Genomic DNA, 14,826 nt, shown 5'->3' on the forward strand with positions numbered 1-14,826 from the left:
AAACTTCACGAGTACCCCTAACTAGTATTAGACTATTTAGATTTTTTCTATGTTCCTTTATTTTATTTTACTTATGTTTTTATTTATTTGTGTGTTATGTTCATTGTTTCTTTTTTCCCCCTCTATTCTTTATTTTCTATGTTAATATGTTTTGTTTGGCAATGGTGACTGATCTTTGAGGCAATATTGATTACATTGTTATTGGTCGTTGTTAATGTTAATGTCATTGTTAATGTATGATACCGCAATTGTCAATAAAGTGTTTGAAAAAAACTTAGCGACGTTAATTCATTGGTCGTGGCAGCTTACAGCCAATGAAATAGTGTGACGTCATTATTGGTCGAAGGACCCCGAAGGACCCCGAGAACATCCGGCAACCCGAGAACATCCGGTACCCACACCGGTGTCCACGATATATGTTACTCCTCACCAAGATGGCGTCGCGCTCCGCCACCGGCGGCCAGGCTTCCCAGGCGGGCGTGTCTTCTCTAGCGATATAACTCATTGGCGCTACCAGCGTTAGCTTGTGTTGAGAGGACGGCTGTGTTTTGTTGGGACGTTTGTGAGGATTTTTGGACAGATAGGACGATACGTGGTTCCTGTGGGAACTCTCAGCATTTTCCAAAGTGTCGTAAATGAGTGAAGAAGACAACATGGCTGTGATTGTGAGAGTAGCGGATGATCGGAGCTGCAGTGAAGAGGACGGCGGTGTTTGTGGGAGTTGGAGCTGAAGATCGGAGCAGGAACAATGTCTTCAGAACCTCAGGAAGGTTTTGTCAGCGAACAACTTTCTGCTGCTGAAGGAACCATCGACCAGAACGAGGAGGATTTCTGTCGTCAGCGCAGACAGTTGGATAGCAGCTGGAACCCGCAGCTACAGCTCCACATAGTTGGTACGTTCACTGCTGCATCCACCTGCAGATACGGAGCCCGTGTCCTGACATGAAAAAAAAAAAAAAATCTCCCAAAAATTAATATTCGTTTCCAACGAAATACTATTTTGTTTCCTCTGAATAATAAATTTTTGCGAATGAAATAATTTATTTGTGCGAACGAAATAAATAATTTCTGCGAACAAAATAAATAATTTATCGGACAAAATAATTATTCACGTCATAAGTCAGTCATAAACACGGGCATGCTCTCCTTCCTGCCACAAAGGTCACTTTCAGCGCTAACGTCCGTGTCTCTGTGACCCACAATTGTTCAAGAAAGGAAAAAGAAAAACAAGAATGATCAATTTATTATTGTCTCAATGAATATAAGAAAAATATCATAAGAATTAGGATGCCCAAGCTTGCTGCTTCGCCATACCACAGCGATTCTCCAGGCATAGCTCCTAAATCCGCTGCAGAGCTCTTTTGCTTGTCATGCCGGTAGACAGCCAGCCAGTTGCCCGAATGCATACACAAAAGTATACCAATGCTTTAGTGCTTTTTAAAATAAATAAATTTGATCTCTAAACATCATCGGTGTCTTCCGTGCCATGTAATGAGACACACACAGACAGAAATGTGAAGGTATCTCCTGTAAATCCAAATATTGCTCACAACCATGTTTATGAATGCCTTATGACGTGAATGACAGGTTAATGCTGGGCTAGGTAACATGTAGCCTACTAGCCTTCGGATGTAAAGTGACTGCTAACAAGTATGTTAATAAAAGACAAGTCCTGAATATTATTATTCCTATTCGACCCTAAACTTCAATATCCCATACCGCAGGTGCCGGAATTTTTAGGTCTTATAAAACATTAAAAAATAAACCATTGAACTCATCAGTGGGATTATTCAAAAAATAAAACAGTTACTTTCAACCAGTGCACACTAATATCCGGTTAGAGATGGTCATGTGTGCCACAGGAAAAAACATTTATCATCACCATAATTGTAATCTCTGTGTTCATCAAAAAAGACTCAGGTTTCAACCTTAGTTTGCCAATAGCTTTGTGAAGCTTTTTCATAATAAATGCACCAGATTTCTCAGCAACGTCTTTCATAAGGAGGGCGAGAAAAACTTTTGATGGTAGCTCCTCCTACACGCCACAGGAGCGTTGGTTTCTAAAGACACTTTTGGACACTCGACCAACAGTGACTTTAATGCGGGTCAAAACAAAGCCGGACGACGCGAAACTGATGCGCGAATCGTTTTCGATGTGAAAGGAAATTATTTAAATGAAGCACGCGGAGGGATCACGGATCATCTGTGCACCCCTAATAGCTTCCTGCGGGATCCGGTGTCAGACTGTGTAACGAGTGAACAAATTATTAAAGCTCAGGGACGAGCCTTGTCTGGTATCAGCACCACTGCTTTTCACTACAACTCCCATGATGCATTGGGTTAATGTAACGGGATCTTTTACTGTGCTGCTGTTAACTGTCATGAGGCACAACAAACACAAACATCTGCTCTAACATTTTGCTAATCTTCATGGTGAAATCAGGAAAACGGTTTATTTCTCCTTTAAGGTTTTTGTTGGAGAGCAAAGGAAGTAATGTCAGAGATTCCAGTGTTTCGATCCAATCCACTTTATTTATATAGCACATTTCCCAAAGTGCTGTACAGTGACTACAATTATATAAAAGTTATTAAACAAAATAAAAAACAAGCAAAGTATAACAATAAAATGAATAAATATAAGATAAAAACACAGAGGACCACACAACTCACACGGTGTTAAAAGCCAGAGAATAAAAATGTATTTAAAGACAGGACTTAAAACACTCCACAGAGGGCGCTTATACAATACATTTTTAAAATTAATCCTAAAAGTAACAGGAAGCCAGTGCAAGGACACAAGAATATTCAATTCATTTCAATACAATTCAATTTATTTATTTGAAGGATAAGCCCCTTGAGATGTGTCATCTCGTTTTCAAGGGAGTCCTCGACATACAGCAGAACAAGCAAATACCGACAGATACAGTTGAGCAAACTTTACATATGTCAAAACAATGAAGAACTTTTTTTTTTTTAACTTGTCCTGTCCAACAGCTGGGCAGACAGATGAGAGCTGAGGGCCTCTTGTGTTGGACATATTTTACTTTAACAAGAGGGGTTATTAATCTTCAGACAAACCAAAGGTATGTCTGAATAAGTCCCTTTTGTAATTGAGGCCAAACTTTATTAATTTCAAACATGTTTGAAAATCTTTGGTGTTGGACCGGACGGAAAACAAGTTTACTGGTTGTTAATCATTATGGTAAGGTTCAAATGTAGTACAAAAAGGGCGGAGCCTGTCCACACACACACTCAAGTGTTATAAACACACCTGCTAGCTGCAAAAATGTCCACCTGTCGACATGTACACAAAACAGATAGTGTTCACACGCATACCTATGCCTTAAAACCAACTAGTGTGAAATATTTCAGTCATTCAGTCATGCAAACTGTTAGTGCAAAGGTGAGCTAACACCTGTGCTCAGGTGAGTGTTTATGTTCTTCTAAAACGGATGGTGGAACGTGAAAAGAAGGAGGGAGAGCGCCCAGCCATCCCCACCCCAAGACCCCCACCGCAGCAGCAGCGGCAGCCGGAATCCCCCCAACGCCACACGGGAACCGGCAGGGAACAACCGCCGCTCGGGCGACCAAGCCCGCCACCCAGGCCAGGGCCAGCAGGACCGCCGCAAGGCCCCCAGAGCCAGAGAGCAGGGAGGCACGGAGGGAAAGAGAGCGCCGCCCCAGCCCAACCAGGAGAGCAGCCCCCCCGCCGCGCCGGGAGAACCCAACGCAGGGCCCCACCGGAGAAGGACGCCCACAGCCCCAGACGAACACCCCACCACCACCCAGGAGTTCCGGGCATCCCCCCGCCCCAACCCCAGGTACGAGCCAGGACCCCCCAAGGGAGACCCGCTCCGCACTCCAGGCAGCCATCCGCCCGACCCACGGTTGGTCCAGGGAGGAGCAAGGCAGGGGCCCGCCGCCCCCGCCCAGGAGGGGGGAACCCCAGGGAAAAAAGAGGGCCCACAAGGGGTGTTGTTAATATGGCCCGACCAGGCTCGGCCAATGTTGGAAATTTGGCGGGGCCCAGCGATCAGGAGCAAGGACCAGAACCCACCCCCCAGGGACACGAACACCCCCAGCTCAGATGTAATGTGAACCCCCCCACCGCGCGGAGAGAGCACCGCCGGGCCCAGGAAGCCGGCACCCCGGGGACGCGGCCGCCGTTGCAAAGGGGCCCGTACCCCCCATTAGGGAAGAGGCAGGGGACAGATGGTTCCAGGTCCCACCTTCCTTGCAAAATGTGTGTGCGTGTATGTGTGTTTAAGAGGTTGTGTGTGTGCATGTGTGTGTGTTTATGTTGGGATGTATATATTGAGGGGGGAGGGGTGTGTGTACTAAGGGGGGTGCAGTTAAAATTGGCGGGTAGGGCACTAAGGGGACGTCTCCTGATTACTCACAGTGACGTCCCCTCACCCTCCCCACCAAGGGGCCCTAAATGTCTAAGGTGCGGTTAAAATTGGCGGGTAGGGTGCTAGGAGGACATCTGCTGCTTGCTGGCAGTGATGTCCAAGCACCCCCCCTACCAAGGGCCCTACATGTCTAAGGTGCAAATAAAACCGAAAGAGGGGGGGCCCACTCCATACGGAAACCATAGGAGGGGGGCCACTGCCTAGTAAACCCCCCCCCCCCCCCAAGGCTCATCGCAGGCTAAGCCCCCCACCCCCTCACCCTATTATGAGGTTATATGAGGAAGGGGGTAAGTTGGGGACAGCTGGTAGACTGTCCCCTGGTGGTCAAACAGCTGTCCCCCCCCCCCCCCCCCCAGCAAGGGGGCCAGGCCCACCCAGCCCAGGGGCCCCACCCCCGGAGGCGCCGACACCCCAGGCCCAGCACCACCCACCCCACACAGAGGGAGAGGAGCCAGAAAGCGTCGCCCCCCCCCGGAGCAAGCCCAGGCCCCCACCCCCAAACGCCGGCCCTAGAAGAGCTCTGGTCAGGCCTCGACGGGACCGAGGCAGCCAACCGGCCGGGGAATCCGCCGATGGCCTCAGCGGAGACCCCGACCCGTCAACCCCCCCTGCCCCGTACCAATAGTGCCCCCCCCCCCTCCCCCAGAATGCCCCCCCACAGGACAGGGCCGACAAGACCCCCCACCCCACCCCCCCCCAGACCCCGCAGCCGAAGCGGATGACACCCAGAGCGCCCGCGGGCCCCAAGAGGGTTGTCCCGTCCCGCCCCAGAGCCAGGGAAGGGCTGATCCCAGCCCCAGGCGTGGATGGGAAGCCCATCCAGCGCCGCTACCCCCCCCCCCCCCCCCCCGAGCAGCACCCCCGCCAACCCCCCCAGCACAGGCAAAGGGACCACCCCCTCAAGCCAAGCCAGACCACCACCCCACCCCCCACCACGCACCCCCACACCGAAGCCCAGAGGACCACGCAGCGCCCCAGCCCGCCCCACCCAGGCGCCGGACCCGACCCCCCAACCAACGGAGCCCCCACCACCCCCCGCCAGGCACCGGAGGCCCCGACCCCCACCCCGGCCCACGGCAGAAGGGCAAGGAGCAGCGACGACCAGGCCCCCCCCACCCCCTAAGTCATGGAGTTAGCTATGGGAGACCAGAGAGACCGAATTCTTTCAAAGTAAATTGAACCTTGGGCTGACATTTTTTCCAAGCTGATCTGATCAAGCAGCAGATTTCCGTGTTGACTTATATTTATATTTTTCTTGCTTTTCCAATTTATTAGAATAGTTTTTTTTGCAATGCAAAGAGTTATGAAAATGATAGAGCCTAATCCTCCTTCTACATCGCACTCATGTCACCAAGCACACAAAGTGACGGTGAAGCTGTGATTGAAACCTTAAGCCAGACTGATAGATCGGCACATACCTGCTGCCAGAGAGCCTGGACAGGCGTGCAGAACCACAGTGCATGCATGTAATTGTCGGGTAGATTACTGTCACAGTGCTGACAAATGTCTGAGTTACTGAGACCCATCTTGAACATCCTCTGTCCAGTGTAGTAAATTCTGTGAAGAGTTTTGAAATGGATTAGCTGCAGATTTGGACTTTTTGTCAGTTTAAAGGTGTTTAGACAAAGTTCTGACCAAAAGCTTTCATCTGTGCTGATGCTCAAATCCGCATCCCATTTTGTTGTCGGAAGTGAAATATTATTATCTAAATTACATAAAAGTTTGTATATTTTGGAGAGAGTTTTATTCATTGAGAAATTGATCAGAGTAGTAACTACATCTGCTTGCTTTAAATCGTTGTCTCTGTATTTAAACTTTTTAGTAATACTTGATTTAAGTTGCTGATATTCCAAGAAGTTATTTATTCCATGTTTGTCTTGAAGTTCCTGGGGAGTTATGAATCTTCTATCAAAAATTATATGCTCTAGTTGTTTTATGCCCCCTGCTTGCCAGGCTGGGAAGTGGTAATTTTTTTGTTTATGAGGATGTCTGGGTTGTTCCAGATGGGTGTCATTTTGCACGGTTGAATTGATGATTTTGATATTTTCAGAAATTCCCACCAGGCTGTTAAAGTGGCGTTTATATTAATACTTTTGAAACAATCCTGTTTTTTAACTGTTTGGCTAATAAATGGAAGATCTGACAGGTTGATCTTTCCACATAACGCCTGTTCCAAGTCTAACCATGAGTTGGTTTCTGGATTATTTTTTAACCATTTTAAGATGTATTGTAATCTATTTGCAATAAAGTATTTGTGGAAATTAGGTAATTCTAATCCTCCACAGCTTTTTGCAGATTTTAAAGTTTTTAGACTAATTCTTGCAGGTTTATTTTTCCATACAAAGCTTGATATGGATGAGTCTAATGTTTTGAACCATTTTAGTGGCAGTTGAGTGGGAATCATTGAAAAGAGATAATTAACTTTGGGTAAGATTTTCATTTTTACCGTGGCTACCTTGCCCATAAGGGACAGAGGCAGGTTGGTCCAGCGTGTTAGATCGTCCTGTATGTTTTTCAGTAATGGGGTGTAGTTTAGCTGCACCAGTTCTGATAGTTTGGGGGAAAAATTGATACCTAGATATTTGATATTTCCTGATTTAACTGGTATTGTGAGTCTTTGCTCCGCATTATTGTTCAGTGGTAATAAAACAGACTTATTCCAATTAATGGAATAGTCTGATATAGAAGAGAATTCATTAATGATTGTTGCCGTTTCATTTACAGAATGTAAATTACTTAAAAACAGTAATATGTCATCTGCATAGAGACTAATTTTATGATGGCTGTGTTTAGTTTTAATTCCTTTAATGCTCTCATTCTGTCTTATTGCTGCAGCTAGAGGCTCAATAAATATAGCAAAAAGAGAAGGAGAGAGTGGGCAACCCTGTCTGGTTCCTCTTCCAAGAAAAAACCTGTTGGAAGTCTGTTTAAACAATGAAGAACTTAAAATATACAAGGCAACGAGCAGACACACACACACACACACACACACACACACACAAACACAGACATTTAATGCACCTATTAGCAGTTAGTTTAAGGTAAGGGAAAAAAATAAATAAATAAATAAATAAAAAGCAGAAAAGAAATTAAATTAAATCAAAAACAGTTACATGAGTGTTTAAGATGTACTAAACATGCATTTTTAAATGCAAAGAATGAGGTTAAAGAGCGAATGGATGGAGGAAGATTGTTCCAGTCAGAGGGTGCCTTGTAATAAAATGAATAATTTCTGATTTCTTTTTTAACTCTTGGAATAACAAAAAAGATTTGATCTGCATGACGTAAATTATAAGAAGACTGAAAAGGAGTTAGATATTGTTTGAAATATTCTGGGTAACTGAGTTTAATACATTTAAAGATGTACAATAGCCAGTGAAGTTGACGTCTGGAGGATAGGGGAAGCCAGGACAGTTGCTGATACAGAAGACAGTGGTGAGTTCTAAACGGACAACGGTGAATAAACCTACACAAGCTGTTATAAATAACGTTCAGTGGTCGGAGGTTAGTGAGAGTAGTGTTTTGATATATTATGTCACCATAATCTAAAGTTGGGATAATCAGTTGTGAGATAATTTTCTTCCTGACTGAGAAACTAAAACAATTGATTGATAGATCAAGTAATTTTAAACGATAAGAAATTTTATGGACAATGGACTGTATATGAACACTAAAAGAGAGTGAGGAGTCAAGCCACAAACCAAGGTATTTGAATTTTTCTGCTGCTGAAATGGGTGACACGTCCATGTGAGTTAAATTTATTTCATTTGCAGCTACAGGACGCAATCTTTTTTGAAACAACATAAAATAGGATTTTGATTTGTTGAGTAGAAGCTTATTAGATTGTAACCACAATTGAACAGAATTAAAATCAGGCATTCAGTTTCTCTATATGGTCATTCTGGTCAGGTTTAATGGATAAACACATCTGCGTATCATCCGCATAAGGGTGAAAGTTAATGCTGTGTTTCCTGATTATGTTTCCTAAGGGTAGCATATAAATCATAAACAGGATGGGTTCTAAAACTGAGTCCAGTGGGACTCTGTAGCTAACTCGAGTGCACTGAGAGGACTGTCCATTTACATTAACAAACTGGTACCTATCGGATAAATAGAATTTAAACCACCGCAGGGCAGATCCTCTGATCGTGATGTCATGATCTAACCTTTGGAGTAAAATACTGTGGTCGATAGTGTCAAAAGCTGCACTGAGGTCTAACAGGACCAGAATAGAAATTAGTCCTTTTTCTGAGGCCAATAGTAAGAAATTAGGCTACGTTCACACTGCAGGCTGAAACGACCCAATTCCGATTTTTTTGCCCCTATGCAACCCAATTCCGATCTTTTCATGACAGTCTGAACGACACAGATCCGATCTTTTTCGACCCAGGCCACTTGGGTATGCCGTCCTGATTCCGAAACGTATCCGATCTTTTCAATTGCGACCGCCGTCTGACCGGCCAGGCGGCTTGATTCCGAACCATACGTCATCGATACGCAACAAACTTTATCATTTTGTGTTGAAGTAGGCGGGAACGAGAACATAAACAACAACCATGGCAGACGATGCTGCTGAGACCAGTCAGTGGAAGGGAAGCGATGTCCCCGATGGGATTAATATTTGGGGTGACAGCTCTATTCAGGCCAAACTCCAGGGCTCTTATCGAAACCGGGCGGTTTTTGAAAAAATTTCCAGCTAAATGGCCGAGCATGGTGTTGAACCTTTCCCGCGATGACTTTTTTTTTCTTTCTCCCCTTTCCGACCGTGATCAGGAGCGCGGGGGACCCAAGGCGGATCCTCCTCCTCCTCCCTTTTCTGACCCTTAGATTCTCCAGGATTCTCCAGAGCGAGTTAATAAAGAATCAATAGCATTTATTCTGGGGGAAACCTTCTTCTATTACCGTTCTCCTTCCTCCATAACACACAACATGAATGCGCGCCCACACTGCCCCCCCCCCCCCCCCCATTCTCCACCGCTGCATGCGCTCTTCTCCTCGGCCCAAACACATCCTCATTCTACTACAGTGGGTACAGACGATTTGCAAAAAGAGCTCCACTGTTGACAACATTGTTGTTGACATCCATTGTTCACGTTGGCTACGCAAACAACGAGTAACATCGTTCACCATTCAGTACTCTTCTGCGCATGCGGGTCAGTTTTGGGTCGTCTCACGGTCACACTGGAGACCACAAAAGTTCGGATTTACTTGGAAATGTGAACGGTCTTGCAAAAATTTTGGATTTTTTTCAAAAAATCCGAATTGAGCATTAAGCCCTGCAGTGTGAACGTAAACTAGTGCAGTTTCAGTGCTGTGGTGAGGTCTAAACCCTGACTGAAAATCTTCAAAGTGGCTGTTGTCCTGTCGGTGGCGGTTAAGCTGCTTTACTACAACTCTTTCTAAGATTTTTGAAATAAAGGGGAGGTTTGATATTGGTCTATAGTTGGCCAAGTTGCAAGGATTTACTGTAAACTGGGCTTTTTCAGAAGAGGTTTAACAACTGCATATTTAAAAGACTGTGGCACATAACCTGTTTTCAGAGGGGTATTTATTATCGTTAATATGGATTCATTTATTAGAGGGAAGGTGTCTTTAAAAAGCCTAGTGGGAATTGGGTCTAAGAGACAAGTTGAGGATTTGGAGGACGTAATAACGGCTGCTATTTCCACTTGATCCACAGCAGTGAAGCAGTCTAATATTACAGAGGTTTGTATGGATGCCTCCACTTCGACCACTTTAGCCTGCTCTAGGCTAATTCTTTGCAACTTTGCAGTTTGTGGTCCTCGTCGACTGTATTTTTTTCTCTTTTCTGAGAAACTGTGTTCAATTCGCACAATTCGCTCCTGATTTTTTGAGATGTTTGTTATTTCTTTTAATATACAGTTAAACGATTTCAAGTCTTGTTCTTCTTCAGACATTGTACTGCTTTGCTTGCCTTTCATGGTTGGCATTCTGACCTTTTTACCGTTGTCTGCTGCGGCTGGAGCTGTTTTCTGCAGCAAGATGTCAACATTGTTTGGCGGTTACCGGTTAGCCTGGCTAGGATAGCTTTGGTGTCAGTGTTCGCCTCAAGGAAGTGTTGTGTCACAAATTTGAGCTTTTTCAAACAGCATATTTTTATTTGCTCTGATTGAATAAAGAAATACTCAGAAAGTCATACATTCTTTTATGTATCTCCTTTATCATGAGAACTCTCGAGTTCAATGCAATGTGGTTGACAAAGACTGTGCACCAAAGTTTCATGCTGGTGCAACTAAGAAAAAAGTTAGGTGCACCATTGCAAGGATTTAGTCTAGAGTCCTGGTCTAAGGGACACAACCACCTCCACTGAGCGTCTGACTCCCCCCATAAAAGATGGGGTAGGGAACAGAAAAATCAAAGGCCGCCACCTTATTACTGTAAAAGATGAGGATTTGTCAGTGTGGGGAGTGTGTGTTTATTAAAATGTTAATATAGGTTAAAAAAAGTGGGTAACCTTTTTGGAAAACTTACAAGTTTCTTTAATTAGGTGTTTGACCCACTAAAGTCGGAAAGGCTGACATCAGCTCTAATTGTCTTAACTTTGAAAGAGAATTAATACGTTACAATCTGTCGTTTATTTAAAGTCTACAGCTTCTGAAAAACAGATTGAGATTTTTCTTGACAATACACAAAGACCTTTAAAAGTACTAAAGGTCTCCTTTTTTGTCTTTTTGTCCCTGCAGTCCTCCCTCCGCATAAAGAGGATCTGTGCAAACAGCAGAGGAATTTAAAAGTGGAACAAGAGGAACCAGAGCCTCCGGAAATTAAAGAGGAACAGGGGGAACCAGAACCTCGACATATTAAAGAGGAACATGGAGAACCAGAACCTCCACAGATTAAAGAGGAACATGGAGAACCAGAACCTCCACAGATTAAAGAGGAACATGGAGAACCAGAACCTCCACAGATTAAAGAGGAACATGGAGAACCAGAACCTCCACATATTAAAGAGGATTACGAGGAACAAGAACCCACACTGATTAAACAAGAGAAAGTAGAAGAACCAGAACCACTGACAAAAGAGGAAGAAGAAGGGTTCTACATCAGTCAGGATGAGGAGCAGCTTGATCTGAAGCAGGAGACTGATACCTTGATGGACATTCCCACTTATGAGGAAGATAAGAACAGTGAAGCACATCTAAACAATCAGCAGAGCTTTAATGTAACTGATAGTCAAGATAAAGAAGGAAACCATCATGAAGAATCGTCATCAACTACAAATGAAGAGACAGACTCACAGAACAGAGATCAGAGGAACCAAAAAGACAGAAGTCATGTCCAAAGTGTGGACAGCTCTCACATGTCAGAAAGCCATTGTGACGCTAATGTTGGAATGAACTTCACAAACTCAACTTTGGTTAAGAAACCCAAACAATCTTCAAGCGAAAAGAGACTTTCTTGTATGAAGTCTGGTGAAAGCTCAATGATTGTTAGTAATCTCTTTGCCTACATGAAAAATGACTCTGATGACAGACTTTGTATCTGTACAGAAAGCAGTAAAACTTTTGGTTATGGGTCTCAGTTCAGAACTGACATAAGAACTCAGAGACGTGAGAAGACTTTGTCTTGTAAAGAATGTGATAAAAGTTTTAGTTTTTTAACTCATCTTAAAACACACATGAGAACACATACAGGAGAGAAGGCTTTTTCATGTACAGAATGTACAAAAGGCTTTAGTCGTATATCTCAACTCAAAACACACATGAAAACACATACAGGAGAGAAGGCTTTTTCATGTACAGAATGTACAAAAGGCTTTAGTCGTATATCTAATCTGAAAACGCACATGAGAACACATACGGGAGAGAAGCCTTTTTCATGTAAAGAATGTACAAAACGCTTTAGTCATATATCTAATCTGAAAACACACATAAGAACACATACAGGAGAGAAGCCTTTTTCATGTAAAGAATGTAGAAATAGTTTTAGTGATTTATCTTGTCTTAAAAGGCACATGAGAACTCATACAGGAGAGAAGCCTTTTTCATGTAAAGAATGTACAAAACGCTTTAGTCGTACATCGGATCTGAAAACACACATAAGAACACATACAGGAGAGAGGCCATTTTCTTGTAAAGAATGTAGAAAGAGTTTTAATGATTTATATTGTCTTAAAAGGCACATGAGAATTCATACAGGAGAGAAACCTTTTTTATGTAAAGAATGTACAAGACGCTTTAGTCGTATATCTCATCTCAAAAGACACATGAGAACACATACAGGAGAGAAGCCATTTCTAGGCAAAAATTGTAATTAAGAATTATGTGGGGGGAAAAAATCTATTGTAAAAGCGTTCTTTTATATATGAATATGCAGTTTTTAGCCCTTGTCGTATTTAAGACATATTTTCTGCAGTACAGCAGGAGTTCATCAGAAATGCTCATCTGAGTTATGCGCAGGACCGTTTCCACTGAAATTAGTTCCGCTAATTTGTCCAACATGACTTTGTTTACACACTCTTCTGCTAGCTCGTAGCACCTCACAAGCCAAGGCTAACATTAGTGTAGAAAAAAAACTGTGAGCAATATCAGAACTATACAGTTTAGAGCCAGATAGCAGATCAGACGAGGAAAATAAAGACGTTAATGGATCTATTTGGATGCATTGGAATGGGAGCAGGCAAAGGAGTCTTTGGCCCACCCAGGTCAGTTGCTGTGTCACAAACCTGAGCTTTTTCAAAACTGGAGGAAGATGAGACACCAGACCCAACAATGAAGATGCTATCAAAGCAACCTGAGCTTTCATTACATGAATACAGAGCCACAGGCTGATGGCCTCCATTGATGTTGTCATTCAATTATAAGGAGGCACAAGTGATTGTTGAATGCATAGAATTAACGTTTTCTAAAGTCTGACATGAGTGCTGAAAACATTCTTTTTTGTTTTTTTTGATATTCTGATTTTCTAAGACACTATTTCTTAGGGTTTCATCATCTATAACCCACTATGATCACATTGCTAAAATAAAGTATTGTGTAATGATTCTATACATCATGAGTTTCACTTTTTGTATTGAATGACAAAAATATTTAAGTTGTTGATGAAATTCCTTCTTTTAGATACACCTATAAATAGAAATGTGTTGTTTTGAAGTATGAAGATAAGATTTGATCATTAGATCATTAATATTAATATTGTTCAGTTTTTGTTGATTGGTTTTTATTAGTAAAATTTGGGAATTTTATTAAATTTTTTAAATATGTTAAGGTTAACCATTGTTGTTGTAGTTTATGCTGAGACAATGTTGTCTTGAGTCTGTGTTACCATGACAACACTAAAATTATTTTTACACGTCTCATTCTAACACCATGGAATTAATGAACATTTCAATATTTTTTTTAAATAAAAAATAATTGCAGTTTATATTTTGTTTAGTCATGTTAGCAAATAACAGTTTTATAAAGAAAAGATTTGGTAAAAATATCTGAAGGAAGAGGCAGATAAAGATGTGTTCTGTCCCAATCTTTACTGTGAAGACTTGAGTGGACATGAACATCAGTCAGAAGTGTGGAGTCTTTCCCAGTGTGGGTTTCTGCTGCTTGTTGGTGCATCGCAGGCTGACCCCCCCAGCCCATCCTGTCTTTCCTGACATTTCTACACACAAAGTCTACATTTGTTTGTAGAATTAGCAGAATGTACAGTTGGAGTCTTGAACAAATCTGGGAGCTGAGGATCAGTGGGGTGACTCCCACTCTGCAGGTTCTATTCAAAGGGTGGATTCACAGGTGGAGACCAGATTGTCTGGAGATCTCTGTAGATTTTCAGATTTCATCCCCACATTTATAGATTATAGATAGACTGGTTCTCTTGTATCAAGGTGAACAATCGGTTTCATGTCAGATGGTCGACTTTTAGGAATGTTTGTCTGAAAGTGTTTTCTTCTGTTCCAGACCTGCTATGAATGAAGAACAAAGCAGGAAAGCTAAGTTCAAGATACAACTTCCAGTAAACACCAATAACACGTTTAACCCTTGTGTTATCTTAGATGACCCCACCCTTACATTGACGTGTTCTCCCTACCATGACAAACATGGATAAAGGTGAAGAGGATTTCATGTAATCCATGGAAACCAGTGAAGATCACAATTCATTGAAGAAAAAAGGTTCAGCGCACTTGTCTTGTGGGTCTAGATGACCCAACTCCCAATGTTAAAGTGCCTAAAGCAGTTGAAATCTGATCAATCAGGGACTCAGATTTGGTAGTGATGGATGGATGGAGGACTTTTCAGGTTCACAGATGTGTCAATGTTTGAAAATTGATCATGGAGGAGAAATAAAATGTTGTTCGTGTCTGGCCAGAGTTATAAAACGCCAAGTCTTTCATTTATCAGAATAGATCTGTGAAAGAAAAAGCCCCGAGGAGAATTGACTTGGTTTTCTCCACTTCAACATT

The 14,826-nt window shown here is 42.8% G+C and overlaps 1 protein-coding gene across 1 annotated transcript; it reads left to right on the forward strand.

Annotated features, from left to right (window-relative positions):
• The first annotated feature begins 253 nt into the window (after positions 1 to 253).
• LOC105358439 (gastrula zinc finger protein XlCGF57.1-like) lies at positions 254 to 13,422 on the forward strand. Its single transcript, XM_023964825.1, has 2 exons — positions 254 to 893; positions 11,117 to 13,422. The coding sequence occupies exons 1-2, from the start codon at positions 749 to 751 to the stop codon at positions 12,688 to 12,690; spliced, it is 1,719 nt and encodes a 572-aa protein (XP_023820593.1). The 5' UTR covers positions 254 to 748; the 3' UTR covers positions 12,691 to 13,422.
• The last annotated feature ends 1,404 nt before the right edge of the window (positions 13,423 to 14,826 follow it).

The sequence above is a fragment of the Oryzias latipes genome, chromosome 17 (assembly GCF_002234675.1).
Source record: "Oryzias latipes chromosome 17, ASM223467v1".
NCBI lineage: Eukaryota > Metazoa > Chordata > Actinopteri > Beloniformes > Adrianichthyidae > Oryzias > Oryzias latipes.

Coding starts and splice junctions, on each gene's coding strand:
- LOC105358439 (XM_023964825.1), top strand. CDS start 749: ATGTCTTCAGAACCTCAGGAAGGTTTTGTCAGCGAACAACTTTCTGCT. Junction 894..11,116: donor GCTACAGCTCCACATAGTTG/GTACGTTCACTG, acceptor TTGTCCCTGCAG/TCCTCCCTCCGCATAAAGAG.